This window comes from Anolis sagrei, chromosome 8 (assembly GCF_037176765.1).
Source record: "Anolis sagrei isolate rAnoSag1 chromosome 8, rAnoSag1.mat, whole genome shotgun sequence".
NCBI lineage: Eukaryota > Metazoa > Chordata > Lepidosauria > Squamata > Dactyloidae > Anolis > Anolis sagrei.
In genome coordinates, this window is record NC_090028.1 from 22,082,457 (window position 1) to 22,097,994 (window position 15,538).

At 42.2% G+C, this 15,538-nt stretch overlaps 1 protein-coding gene across 1 annotated transcript in view; it reads left to right on the plus strand.

Moving 5' to 3' along the window:
* The window catches only part of CDH13 (cadherin 13), a 996,654-nt gene that overhangs the window by 483,150 nt on the left and 497,966 nt on the right, over positions 1-15,538 (plus strand). Inside the window, exon 5 of the mRNA XM_060787892.2 lies at positions 10,933-11,085. Coding sequence (XP_060643875.2) covers positions 10,933-11,085 — 153 coding nt within the window. The remainder of the gene's footprint in view (positions 1-10,932; positions 11,086-15,538) is intronic.

Here is a 15,538-nt window from a genome sequence, read left to right on the forward strand (position 1 = left end):
GTTCGGAAACTTCAATTAGTCCAGCGGGAGGCAGCCAGATTAGTCACCGGAGCGTCATACAGGGAGCATACCACCCCTCTGCTATGTCAGCTCCACTGGCTGCCGATCCAATTCCGAGCACAATTCAAAGTGCTGGTTTTGACCTACAAAACCCTATACGGTTCTGGCCCAGCGTATCTATCCGAACAGATCTCCTTCTACGTCCCGCCTCGGAGTTTAAGATCTTCTGGGGAGGCCCTGCTCTCGACCCCCTCCTCTATCACAAGCGAGATTGGCAGGGACGAGGAGCAGGGCCTTCTCGGTGGTGGCCCCTCACCTGTGGAATTCACTCCCCAGGGAAATTAGATCAGCGACATCCCTCCTTTCCTTTAGAAGGAAATTAAAAACATGGATTTGGGACCAGGAGTTTGGGCAATCTGGCAGATGAATAAAGGACTACAACGACCGATAAGAATAGATAATGTAGAACGAAATATGGACTCTGAGTTGGCGAACGCTGAGCTTGAGATTGGTTTATTGACTGTGATATATATTGATTTTTTAAACTGTCTTAATTGTTTTAATTTCTGTTTTACACGTTTATTTGTATTATTGTGTAGCCATCGAATTGTGCCTTTTTGTAAGCCGCCCTGAGTCTCAGGGGTTGAGAAGGGCGGGGTAGTAGTACACGAAATAAATAAATAAAAAGCAGTAATAGCTATTAAGCAGTACCCCGTGCATGGGGCAAAGTTGTAATAATATTGTTGAAAGAGGAATCGGGGTGGACGTAAAATTCCAAACATATTGTTTGTTTCTTAAGGAGATGGGGTTTTCCCTTCTCAGCTCTCTCTGCTTACCTGTTACCTTCTGATTTAGTTCTGTGATAAGAGCAGCTGAAGGATCACCATGTTGGAATGAGCTTAGCCAGAAGGGCACGGTTAATGCCGGGTGAAAAATGGCATTGATAGAGTTGTTCAAGGCAGAGAATACAGTGACTGAGAGGGACTAGTAGTAAGTCAACCAGCCCATTTGTAGGAGTTTATCAGTTTTCCAGTTCCATTTGGCCTCAGCTTGAATTCCTCTTACAATAAAACATGCCAATTCCCTTTACACTGAACTAGAAAGGAAACAAAGGTTTCTCATTTAGCGGGTTTTAATTGCTGCTTAAACAAATGAGAACCTTTGTATCATTTAGCTTGGTGGCACATGGAATGCTCTTCCTTTGGCTCTCCGCCGTGCTCCAATAAGTCTTAATTTTAGCTGTATGTTGAAGGTGTATCTGTTTTTGCAAGCCTTTCCAGTGCTCTCTAACTTACCATCTATCTCATGAATGGCATAAATGCTGTATTTATATTTTTGTGCATTGTTTTTTTCCCCATTGCTTTGAAATCTTCTCATCTCAGCACTTTGCCATTATTCACAAATGAGGAAATAATTCTATCCAATTAATGAATGTGGTTGCAATGAGAAGTGGGAAGAATATAAGTGATTAGAGAATCTTGCCAAAATTGCTCATTTCATAGTTCCCAAAGCTCACGTTTTGTAACCAGCGAACTCCGCTTATTTCCATACATGTTTTAGATCTGAGTGGAAATCATGCATCTTTCCAGATGTGATTTGGCTGACATTCCCAGCATTCCTCCCCATGATCTGTGTTGATTAGGGCTACTGGAATATGCAGTCCAGTTTGGGTTGGATGTCAAGATGGTGGTGATGTCATGGAAAGTCTTCAATAACAGAGGATGTCAATACTCTCCCTTTATATCCCTCCTAAAGATTGAGATCTGCTGGAGAGGCCCATCTTTTTGTCCATTAATGGAAGAAATACTGAGTAATGAAGTTTGATATAACTTCCATGACTCAATGCTATGGCATCCTGAGTTTTGTAGTTTGGAAAGGCACCAGGACATTTTGAGAGAGATGGCTATAGACTGAATTAAACTGCAACATGCATGATTATGTAGCACTGAGTCACAGCACATAAAGTGGTGTCAAACTGCATTAATTCTACAGTGTAGAGGAACTCTTTGACTCACTTTCCTCCATAGGTTTGAACATGTGGAAACTTAAGAATAGAAGTGAACCTGACCCTAAACCCATTCTCTATTCTGATTCTATGAATGAAAGGGGGGGGGGGGGGGTAGAAAAGGTTTGACTTTTGACAACTATAATAATAATAATAATAATAATAATAATAATAATAATAATAATAATAAATAAAACTTTATTTATACCCCGTTACCCCAAGGGACTCGGTGCGGCTTACATGAGGCCGAGCCCGCCATACAACAATACAAACAATACATGCAATAACAAGATTTGTGAGATAACCTCTTTGGTCACATTGGAGCTGCGATTCAGGAGGTTTGGTAGTGTTCTTTCCAACTAGTGCAATTGATATTTGCCCTTCAGAAGTTTGGTTCCATCTGATGAGCATAGAGGCTGTATGCCATGGTTTCTTGGTCCATAAATGACCTTTGTGGCTTTGAAAAATCCCTGAGCATCATGGGCATCTGCCAGGTGTTGGATTTCTTCAACCTTCATTGTCCACCAGATTGTCTTGAGTTCTCTTGGCCTTCTTTGGACCTCAGCTTTTGCACTGATGTAGATATTTTTCTTAACAGCACAGTTCATGTCTCTCTGCCATGTTTTGAAGGTTTTCCTTTTTTTGTCAATTAGCTGTTGGATCTCGTTGTCATTTTCGTCAAACCAATCTTGATGTTTCTTGGTTTGATATCCAATAGTTTCTTCACATGCTATGATGATGGATGTCTTCAGTTTGTTCCAATGTTCCTCAACATTTTTGGGGTGTTCTATGGGTAGATGGTCCTTGAGTGCTGTTTGGAGAAGGGCTCATTTAGAGGGCTCCTGAAGGGCTTGGGTGTTCATTTTGCGCCTTTTCTTTCTTTCTTGTAATCTGCGCTTGGGGGTGATCTTGATAGCCATTGTGGATTGGGTTAGCTGTGGTCTGTCCAGCAGTCATCAGCACCTGTCATGGTTCTTGTGAGAAGCACGTCACAGCAGTCTCTGGCACGTGTGATTAGGTAGTCTTGAGAGGTGTCAATGCTTTAACCGGGGGTGCTTCCATGATGTCTTGAACTTGTTTTTCTGGCGGAAGAGTGTGTTGGTGATGACAACGTTGTGTTCCGCACATTTTGTGAGAAACAGGATGCCATTCGAGTTGCTGTTTCCAACCCCATATTTTCCTATGGTCGCAGTCTCTTGCATTAAAGTCCCCCAGGAGGATGATTTTGTCCTCCTTAGGTATCTCCAATAGGATGGTGTCCAGCTGACAGAAAAAGTTTTTTTGATGTCTTCATCAGCATCTAGTGCTGATGTATAGGCACTTATGATGGTTGCCTGCTGGTTTTTAGGCAAGGTTAATTCGGAGGCTGAGAGTCGTTCGTTAATGCCAGTGGGTGCTTCGGTCAGATGCTTCACCAGATCATTTCTGATAGCAAAGCCAACTCCATGCATTCTTCGGTCTTCTTCAGGCAGTCCTTTTTCTTCCTTCATCTGTCCCTCTCCTGCTCTCCAGGTCTCCTGAAATGCTGCTATGTCGATGCTAAAGCGTCCCAGCTCACTTGCAATGATAGCAGTTCTGCGTTCGGTGTCAGTGTTGTCCATTAGTGTCCGTACGTTCCATATTCCGAAGTTCATTTTTCTTTTTTGGCTGCAGGGTGGTGACTCCACTGGATGTGGCAGTCCTGTCAGGGATAAGAGAAGCAGACTATTTTTAGGGCACCTTTTCTAGCTCTTTTCCCGTATGGGGTGAGCAGAGTGGATCCTAAAAAGCATTGCTCAGTCATGGATACAGCTGCCGAACTACTCAACTGCCTTGGACCTTGAGGTAGAACAACTGAATCCGTATCCACCACCCATGTGCCAGTCTGTGACTAGCAGCTTCCGGATTTCACAATCCTGCCACCATCACCACTCGCTGATCACCATGGGACTTTTGTTGGATTGTTTTTGTTTTCCTTGGAAGATGGCTGTGCATGTGTTTTTTTTAATGCGTGGAGGACAGTGCACAGCTGATCAACACACAGTCTTCACAGAGTGAGGTTCCACTGGTGGCATAGTTTAACACAATGACTATGGCTTCTCAATCTGTTGCAGCCTCCTTCCACCTTCACAGCCACTGTAACATGTACCATGTTATCCTCTGCCTGCTCTGCTGTTGAGGTCTTTGGGTCTTCGGACTGTACTTGGTCTGGAACCTCCCCAGTGGCCACTCCATGACTCCAGTCGTTATGCCTGCAGGTTCATTGGAACACGCAAGCCCCCTCACCATCGAGGGGGGACTGTCTAGATCCAGGGAAGTCATGCTACCCATGTTCTATTCTACCTTGGTTAGACCACACCTGGAATTCTGGGCACCACAGTTGAAGAGAGGTATTGACAAGCTCGAATGTGTCCAGAGGAGGGCAACTCAAATGATCCAGGGTAGGGAGAACAAGCCCTATGAGGAGTGGCTGAAAGAGCTGGCCATGTTTATTCTTCAGAAGAGAAGACAAAGAGGAGACATGATAGCCATGTATGAATATGTGAGAGGAAGTCATAGGGAGGAGGGAGCAAGCTTGTTTTCTGCTGCCCTGGAGACTAGGACGCAATGGATCAATGGCTTCAAACTACAGGAAAGAAAGGAGATTCCACCCGAACATTAGGAAGAACTTTCTGACTGGGAGAAGGGCTGTTCAGCAGTGGAACTCTCTACCCCGAAGTGTGGTGGAGGCTCCTTCTATGGAGGCTTTTGAACGGATGCTGGATGGCCATCTGTTGAGGGTGCTTTAAATGTGATTGTCCTGCTCTTGGCAAGGGTTTGGACTGGATAGCCCATAGGCTATTTTCCAACTCTAGGATTCTATGATCCTATGATCCTATGTATAGTTTTCTATGAGAGAAGGAGAAAAAACCCAATGCTTAACAAATAGATATCAACAAAGAATGGGAAGGAAGTTCAGTGGGAACTTGAGAACTGTGACAAAACCTGGACTTTTCCCTGCATTTGTAGTTGCAATCTGACATTGAACCCTGCCTTTGCCTGACATATTAATGCTTGCAAGTGCAGAATTAGAAGGTGTTGCTGTTTCAGAGAAAGTGATTGGTATCTCAAGGGTCTTAATCTTGCTTACTCTATCCATGCGAAAGATGTGTCCACAGAGATCCTTCCGGAGCCTGACAAGTTGCAAGGAAGGCATATCAATGAGATACAAGTCTTATCAGAATGGGCAACGCACACATCCACTCTTTCATTTCCTACCAATCCAGGGAACCTGCTGTAGGAAATGACCGGCATGATTCCTCCCAATTACTCATAGTTTAGCATGGGCAAAGCAACACACTTTCTTTCATTATAGTAGTATCTTAATTAGAAGGTTTCCTTTCCATATTTCTGTCTTGTTTCTGGGAACATGTAGCTCCCTCTAGCGGCACATTATCCAAAATATCACACATATAAAAGGCCCTTTCACTCTTACTTCATTGCATATATCTTGGAGTGCATTTGCACTGGCAATTTAATGCAATTTGACACCACTTCAGCTGCCATGGTTGTAGTTTGGTGAGGCACCAGTGCTCTTTGGCAGAAAGACATACCTTGCAATACTACAGTTCTCATGATTCCACAACACTGAGTCAACATGGATTTTGTAAACACAAACTCATCTTATCTCTTTTTGTATATAGAGTTACAAGCTTGATAGATGAAGGGAATGCAGTTGATGTAGTATATCTTGATTTCAGCAAGACCTTTGACAAAGTCCCCCATGACCTTCTTGCAAGCAAACTAGTCAAGTGTGGGCCAATCTTAGGTGGACCTGTAATTGGTTAAGTGGGCAAACCCAAAGGGTACTTTGCCCCAATGGTTCCTCTTCATCCTGGAAAGAAGTGACAATTTGAATGTCATTTATTTATTTCGTGTCAGTCAATTATATTACATTTCTAACAGAACAAAGCAAACAAACAGACATAATAAAAATTTATGAGTTTGGTAGTTGATTAAATGTCCTTTGACCAGTATCTGGCCATTTGGAGTGCTTCTGGTGTTGCTGCAAGAAGGTCCTCCATTGTGCATGTGGCAGGGCTCAGGTTGCATTGCAGCAGGTGGTCAGTGGTTTGCTCCTCTCCACACTCGCATGTCGAGGACTCCACCCTGTAGCCCCATTTCTGAAGGTTGGCTCTGCATCTCGTGGTGCCAGAGCGCAGTCTGTTCAGTGCCTTCCAAGTCGCCCAGTCCTCTGTGTGCCCAGGGGGGAGTCTCTCATTTGGTATCAGCCATTGGTTGAGGTTCTGGGTTTGAGCCTGCCACTTTTGGACTCTCGCTTGCTGAGGTGTTCCAGCGAGTGTCTCTGTAGATCTTAGAAAACTATTTCTAGATTTAAGTCATTGACGTGCTGGCTGATACCCAAACAGGGGATGAGCTGGAGATGTCTCTGCCTTGGTCCTTTCACTATTGGCTGCTACTTCCCGGCGGATGTCAGGTGGTGCAATACCGGCTAAGCAGTGTAATTTCTCCAGTGGTGTAGGGCGCAGACATAAAGAGGGTTTGGTCCTGGGCCCAGTTCTATTCAACATCTTTATTAATAGCTTGGATGAAGGTTGAGGTGGCCTGCTGATCAAGTTTGCAGATGGGACCAAACGGGGAGGGAGAGCTCATACTCCAGAGGACAGGATAAGGATGCAAAAGGACCTTAACAGAGAGCTGAATGGCCAAAACAAACACCATGAATTTCAACAAGGAGAAGTGTAAGATATGACACTTAGGCAGAAAAAAAAATGAAATGCAACGATACAGGATGGGAGATGCTTGGCTGGACAATAGTCCATGTGATCTTGGAGTCTTCATGGATAAGCTGAACATGAGCCAAGCGTGTGATGCAGCAGCTCAAAAAGCCAATGGGATTCTGGACTGCATCCAAAGGAGGCTGGTGTCCAGATTGATGGAAGTCATGGTACCTCTCTATTTTGCTTTGGTCGGACCTGTTTACCTGGAATAACACTATCCAATTCTTGGCCCCACAGTTCAAGAAAGATATTGACTCTAATCTGGAAGGAGTCCAGAGGAAGAGGGCCACTAAAAGGATTATAGGCCTGGAGACTATGAATCTTTTTGAGGACTTTCTTAAAGAACTGGGTCTGTTTAGCCTGCAGAAGAGAAGGCTGAGAAGAGACATAAGACCAATGTGTAAATATGTGAAAGAGTGTCATAAGGAAGAGGAAGAAGGCTTTCTTTCTGCTGCCCTGGAGATTAGGACTCAATGGAGCCATAGGTTCAAATGACAGGAAAGGGGATTCCACTGAATGTTAGGAAGGACTTCCTGGCTGTAAGAAGAGCTGTTCAGCAGTGGAACTCTCTGCTTTGAAGTCTGGTGGATGCTCCTTCCTTGGAAAGTTTTAATCAGAGGCTGGGTGGCTATCTGTCAAGAATACTTTGATTGTGCTTCTCCTGCCTGGCAGAAGGGGGTTGGACTGGATGGCCCATGGGGGTCTCTTCCAACTCTATTATTATATGATTCTATAAACGTGGCAGTTAAAGTGGTGCCAAACTGCATTCTTTCTATAGTGTAGATGAACCCTCACATAAGTGACTTTTTGAGGGGAAGATGAAGAAAATTGCTTTTAAACAGTTGCATCCATGTCACTTGATCCTGACAGATGAACATCACCCATCTCAAAAAAAAAAAAACCAACAAAAAAAACAAGATATGAGGAAAGGACATGTGGATTGTATATATATATAGAGAGAGAGAGAGTTAGATCTCTGATAAGAACTTGCGACAATCAGTTATGTGAGACGTATAGTAAGTTAGAGTAGTATAAAGGGGAAAATGAAGGAATATATTGAATTATTTGGATGGATGTGCTAATGTAATTGAGGTTGACATACTAACAAATTCATCAATAGCTGTTAAAATGTCTTCTTTGTCTACTTAGTAAACTGAAAAAAAAATAGCTCTGTATATTTCTTCCCCTTTTCAGTCTGGGATATTCAATACTTAAATTGATCGACTGTGTTTAGGCTTGGAAAAACCAAATATATGAACATTGATTTATAATGGGAAAGATCAATAGTTTTAAGACTTGGTGGGATCTCATCCAAGTGAATGAAACAAAAGAAATGTCAAATACCATGTTTGTGTGTGGCCTTATGTTTGGACTTCATTTCAATACCAGTCAGAAAAGAGAGCCTCCTTTATCGGTAAACCAATATAATGTCAATATCTGTGGCTTCTTCCAAATATCCTGAGGAATATCGGACAAGAACGATGAGAACATTCTGTCCATGGGAGACACGTGGAAGTGCATCATATACATGCATTTCATTTCATTCTTCATTATTTTATTATTTATTTATTTAGAAATTTTGTATACCGGTCTTCTCACCTCCATCGAGAGACTCAGGCCAGTTTCCAACAACAATATCACAAACAATCATTAAAAACATCATATTCCATATTACACTAAAACATTAAAATAGCAAAATACAGTCATATAATTACAATGGTCAGTCGTCACAATAAAATCGTTGTTCATCATCATCCATCCATATCGCAGGATATTGCCTCACTCGTCGAATGCCAGTTGCCAGAGCCAAGTTTTCACCTGTTTTCTAAACGTCAGGATAGAAGGGGCAGTTCTGATCTCCAGTGGAAGGGAGTTCCAGAGCCAAGGGGCCACCACCAAGAAGGCCCTGTCCCTCGCCCCCACCAGACGCACTTGTGAGGCTGGTGGGACTGAGAGCAAGCCCCTCCAGACGATCTTAACAATCTTGATGGTTCATAGGGGAGAATACGTTCAGACAGGTAAACTGGGCCGGAGTCGTTTAGGGCTTTATAGGTTAACACCAGCACTTTGAATTGTGCTCAGAAGCTAATTGGCAGCCAGTGGAGCTGGCACAACAGAGGAGTAGTATGCTCCCTGTACCCTGCTCTTGTTAGTAGTCTGGCTGCCACTCGTTGTACTAGTTGGAGCTTCTGGGCAGTCTTCAGAGGCAACCCCACGTAGAGAGCGTTGCAGTAATCTAAACAGGATGTAACCAGAGCGTGGACCACCGTGGCTAAGTCAGATTTCCCAAGGTACAGGCGCAGCTGGTGCACAAGTTTTAATTATGCAAAAGCTTCCCTGACCACCGCTGAGACCTGGGGTTCCAGGCTCAGCGATGAGTCCAGGATCACTCCCAAGCTGCGAACCTGCACCTTCAGGAGGAGTGTAACCCCATCAAGCACATTATGTGAATGAAAGCACCCCATGTCTTTTTTTCCCCTTTTCTACCAGTTAGGTGAGAAAATAAGAGTGTTTGAACAGTTCAAAAGTTTTTGTTGTTGCTTGGAATACAATGCAATTTGCATGAAAAAACTCAATGCAAAATATTTTGTATTTGCAAAGTGGGAATGCCACTCACTCTCCCCCCCCCCCCTCCGAATTGATTTGTATCTGTGTGGACTCAATGAGGCCATGGGTTTGTATACCTTCACAGGCGCAATTGCTGGGGACGAGGGAGAGGGCCTTCTCTATGGTGGCCCCCCAACTCTGGAACTGGGGGGGGGGCACTATAGAGTGTGCATCCAAGAAACTAAACAGGCTCTGGTAATGAGGGTGCCCTAAAACATGCTAGCTGAGCAGGGAGCCAGGCAGCCCAACCAATAACCCACTGCCTGCTTGTGATAAGGAGGGGAGGCTAAGGAAAGAAGCCCACCTCCCCCCCCCCCCCCAGAAAGGAAGGGAAGAGAACTAGATTCCCTTGTGCTAGCCTGGTGCTAGTGTGGCCCGGTGAAGGGAAACCGGGCCAGGAGGGCAACCAACTGCCAGTTCTATTGGCGGTGGGGACGAGGGGCGGCACTGCTACACCCCTGGTGGCAGGCCCCAGCCCTAACCGGGCCGACAGCCGCTGCTACGAGGAAGTGAGCATGTGGAGTTGTCACCATCAATTTGTACACATTGTGCCACGGGTTAACCCAGGTATGATGGCACAACCGTGAAGATTAAGGGAAAACTATATGTGTCTGGCTATTTTCCCAGTGACCATCGGTATGCCCTATGTGTACTTTTATTCCCCCAAAATAAAACTCTAGAGACAAGACTAAAATTCACCAATTAAGTTTACTAAACAATCAAGATGAATCAAAACGAGGTATACAAAGGTGCAGTTTGATTATGATGGTATAGAATTAGAATAATAAGGAACAGGTATAAGGTATAACTGAGGTAAACATAGATAACAGGAGGCTATGAGGTATAATGGTGGTCTGAGGTAACAACAACTATATTCTCTATGACAAATACAGATGAATTCTTTATAACATATACTATAGACTCTAAGGCAAATATTGGTCAATTCTATGGCATATATGTGCTAAGGATGGCCTGTTCAGACTGCTAAGCCAGACCAGACATGTTCTGGCTAACTACTAAAAACTATGTCAAATTAGAATGGAATAAAAGGTCCTTCCACCAGGCTATGAGCCAGAATGGGCTGAACCAAATGGCTCGGCCTATAGGGGGAGCCTAAGCTCCTACTCTAAAACTTAGCAGAATGGAACAGTCCAACTCCAAGGAGCAAACAGAGGGGAGTAAAAATTAGGCCGAGACTTCACACCAGGCATCAAACCATTTTGAAAAAATTCAGGGTTTTCCTTCATGACCCATGATTTTAAAGCTGTGTGAACATATTCAAGTCTTTGAATCTGAAACCGAGTTGGTTGTCTTTCAGGAGTCCAAAGAGGTCAAAGTCTTTGCCTCAGATTCATGGTTCTAATCCGTCAATTGGAAAAAGAAAAGAGTGTATGAGTAGAGTAAGGTGACCTCTATCATATTATGCATAGCAGTCCAGTAGCTGGGAAATAAATTAAAGTTAGAGCAATGGAGGCATTACTTTTTGACCTACTCTTGTGTATTAAAAATATGTTGGGTTCCCTTGCATTCATTTCTCACCATTTTCCTTTCCTTCCATAGGTTGTAGACAATGACAAACCAGAAGGTTCCAAATTCCGGATTTTTGGGAAAGGAGTGGAACAGGACCCAAAGGGAGTTTTCAAAATTGTTGAGAGCACCGGAGAGGTCCTTGTGACGCGATCCCTCGACAGGGAATCCATTGCCACCTACCAGGTAAGTTGTTGTTTCTGCTTCCTTTACTTCCAATGAACTTTATGAAAGCAATATCCTATGTTTTAGTGTTGCTGTGATGCACTGCCTATGGTCTTGCCTGCAATGCACTCATATTGATTGAATATTCTTGGTATAGGCGAAACTTGGTATAGGCGAAATATTCTTGGAATATTCTTGCATAGGCGAAACGTAAGGATATTGAAGAGTTTGAATAACATTATTTCACAAGGAGTAATTCAATGACTTTGGCTGAGTTTCTTCCTTCATTATTACAAGCAGTAGTTGTGGGAAAGGAAACTGGTGTGTTTTGTGTCTTGAAGTAGTCTTTCGCCAGCATCTCGTTCATCAACAATTCCTAAATTCCACCCAATGGACTTTACAATGTTTTTGTGATATCCTTGTGTGGTCAAGAATCATGTTGAATTAATGTATTGTCGAAGGCTTTCATGGCGGGAATCACTGGGTTGTTGTAGGTTTTTCCGGGCTATATGGCCATGTTCTGGAGGCAATTTTTCTCCTGACATTTTGCCTGCACTCTCACACTCTCACAACCACCATGTCAGACTACACAGAGAAGCCATTGAAATCCACAAGCATGTGGACAATTTCAACAGAAAGGAAGAAACCATGAAAATGAACAAAATCTGGCTACCAGTATTAAAAAACTCAAAACTTATAACAGCAAAACAACAGAGGGGAAACAAACAGGCACATAAAATCACTCTCAACAAAAGATTCCCCCCAGGTGCTTCCAAGCCATTGAATGCTAATCAAGGTGATCAGCTGAAACATTCACACCTAGCTCCAGAAGACAAGAGCCCTTTGTCCCACCCTGGTCATTCCACAGATATATAAACCTATTTTTCCTACTTCCAACAGACCTCACTACCTCTGAGGATGCTTGCCATAGGTGCAGGCGAAACGTCAGGAGAAAAATTGCCTCCAGAACATGGCCATATAGCCCGGAAAAACCTACAACAACCCATGTTGAATTACTTGGGAAGTGCAATATTTCTGATCAGGGAATGTGGATCAGGTCCATTGAAATGAGAATCAGAAAGGAGGAAATAGACCAAACATCCCTACAGAGAAGGCATAGGCAAATTTCGGCCCTCCCGGTGTTTTGGACTTCAACTCCCACAATTTCTACCAGCCTACCAATCCAAAATACCCAGAGGGCTGAAATTTGTCCATGCCTGCTACAGAGTGTAATACAGAATTAGATGTAGTAATGCAGAAGGGATCTACCATTGGACTATGAGTCTGGATATCTGGGTTTGATTCCCTGCTTGTGATGGAGAGGAAATATGCCATTTCCTATCCAGCCACACTTACAGATGGTGAGATCAATGAATTCCTTACCTGGATTTCTGCTACAATGGCCCTATTTCTCTTTCTCGGGCTTCTGTGGCACTGCACGCCTTTGCTCCATCTCCAGGTAGTAAATGCAATGACCCCCTGGCTTTGGCAGGTGAGCTGCATTGAGCTACATGTGTAGAACATTATTCTCCGCATCTCCATTCTAGGATTTTGAGCTCCAAAGACTGCAATAAATACTTGATAAAGAAGATGTACTTTGTGTGAAGTGATAATGGTCCTGCTTAGAACGTTGTGTTTCCATCATCTCTTATTTGTTGTTAGATGATCAGTAAGGAAAACATGCAGTTCAGGAGGCAAGCAAGCATTGGTTTTATAAAACTCCTGGCTGAATGAATTTTGCGGTTTTTCCTATAGTCATTGGAATAGACCCAACACAACAAGGATATGCAAAAAAAAAAAAAAAAAAAACAGACAAGGAAAGCGAAACACAAGATGATCATTTCTAGGAAGTATTGTGTGGCAATAAGGCAGAATTCTTTGGACCATGTAATGTTGAATCTTGTTCTGTCTGCTAGGCTTGGTTGATCAAGAAAAAATTTGGTTCTAAACTTGTTTCGTACCTAGGGGGCGCCCGCGTTTCTAATCTGAGAGGATTTCCGAAATTTCAAATTTCAAAATTTCGATATTTACGAAATTTTGTAAATATACGAATCAATTCGTTAATGGCAGACACGATTGTGCAATACGCGGAAAAAAAAACTCCAAAGGGGACAGGGGGAACTTCTGAAGCTTCCCTCTCCCTCTGTTGTTGACTGTTAGTGTGATAAAACTAACAACTATATATATTATATTATATTATCAAAAAACTGTCCCAAGCCCATAGCACGTCCAAAAACAAAAGATTAAGTCAGAATGAGATGTCCATCCAAAAACAATCCGAAGTCAGAATGGAGTCAGCACTTACAGGAATCCAGTCTTTAAAATGCTTTAAAACGGCTTTTCTTAACCCAGCTAAACGTCTTCCTGGCCCAGCAGGTTAAAACTATTATTATTATTCTATATTAAATGATATTATTATTATTAAGAATAGATGGCCATCTGTCAGGGGTGCTTTAATATACAATTATATTAATATAATATAATAACATACAATTATAACATATAATATAATAATAATATAATATAATAATATACAATAATAATATAATATAATAATATGATATAATAATACATATGAAAATAATTATGAAAATTGGAAAAATAGTTTCAGTTCTTAATTACTCCTCACACTATTCCTGCATGGCTCGATATTGGATCGAAAGCTAATTTAAATACGAATTCATAACGAGTTTAGAAACTAATGAACATGATCAACCAAGCCTACTGTCTGCAATGGTTTCCCATTTGTTTTTGGGTACTGGATGTCATTTGTACAACTCTGAGTGGCATAATCCAAGTTATCTTCTTTTTATCATCTTTATTACGTAAGTTTTGAATAACAATACATAAAAATATGGGGTAAAATATTGGGGTGGGGATCTGGGATGATGAAGGAAGAGGTAAATAAAGTGAGAAAAAAAGGAAAGGAATGAAGAGGGGGGAAAGAGGAAAAGAGGAAAAAGAGAAAGAGGAGGGGAAGATGGGGGGACGGGACTTTTGTCTTCTAGTCCATTCCACAGGGAGTTTTCCCTTTTTTCTTAAAGTTCTCATGGTACACAACATAAACTAATCTATCTGTATTGTGAGTTTTCTTTCCTGGAGATAATCTTTAAATGAGTTCCAGTCTGTCCTACACCTATCTTTCTGCTCCTGTAATAGAAGGAGTCCAAGTCCATATAATCCAGTATTTTGTTATCCAGGTATCTAACAATGGGATTTCTCTCGTGTGCCATTTCTGGGCTAGTAATGTTCTCACTGCAGTGGTCAGATAATAAAATATTATATCCTTATTTCTCCCTATCCCAAAGTCTGTTAGATTTAGTAAATAACTAGCTGTCCCCTGCCACACGTTGCTGTGGCCCAGTCAGTTGATCTGGAAAATAAAGTAACGAGAAAGTGTTGGTTTCTAATGTATGTAATTTCTTTATGCTTGTGGGTAAACAGTATTTCTTGCTGATTGTCAGTACTGATGTGGAGAGTGTCTGGTTTGCCCACCTTGGAACATGCAACATATAATTGTCCTTCTTTAAGGGTCCCTTTCAAATATATGATACTATATCTCTCTGTGTGTGAATCATATCTATCTATCTATATCTATATCTATGGCTGGATGGCCCTTTGTCAGGAGGACTTTGATTATGTTTTCTTGCCCTGGTGAAGAGAGTTGAACTGGATGACCTTAAGTATTTTCTGTTGGTTATGGGGGTTCTGTGTGGGAAGTTTGCCCCGATTCTGTTGTTCGTGGGGTTCAGAACGCTCTTTGATTGTAGGTGAACTGTGAATCCCAGTGACTACAACTCTCAAATGTCAAGGTCTATTTTCCCTGAACTCCACCAGTATTTAATATGAACTCCATATGTGTTCATATTTGGCGTATTGAGTGCTTGTGCCAAGTTTGGTCCAGATCCACCATTGTTTGAGTCCACAGTGCTCTCTGGATGTAGGTGAACTACAACTCCAAAACCCAAGGACAATGCCCACCAAACCCTTCCAATATTTTCTGCTGGTCATGGGAGTTCTGTGTGCCAAGTTTGGTTCAGTTACATCGTTGATGGAGTTGAGAAGGCTCTTTGATTGTAGGTGAACTATAAATCCCAGCAACTATAACTCCCAAATGATAAAATCATAATTTTTTGAGTGATGGTCACTCCTTGTGTTGTGAGACGTTTTGTTGCCAAATTTGGTGTGATTTCGTTCATTGGTTCTTTTGTTTTTAAGGTACTCATTATGCACAGAGCATTTATATATATATATATATAGATATTCAGGTCTGAATTCAAAATTTAATTTTAATTTTTTTGAGAGTGTTCATGTATTTTTCCCCCAAATTTATTAACAACTTTGCAAGCCCACCAAGAGTGGAAGAAAGTACCCAGTTCTTCCCCGCATTTCCAGCATTTGTTATTTTGGTTCTTATAATACCTTGCCAGTTGCTGGGGTGTAAGATACCAACGGTAGAACATCTTATACCAGC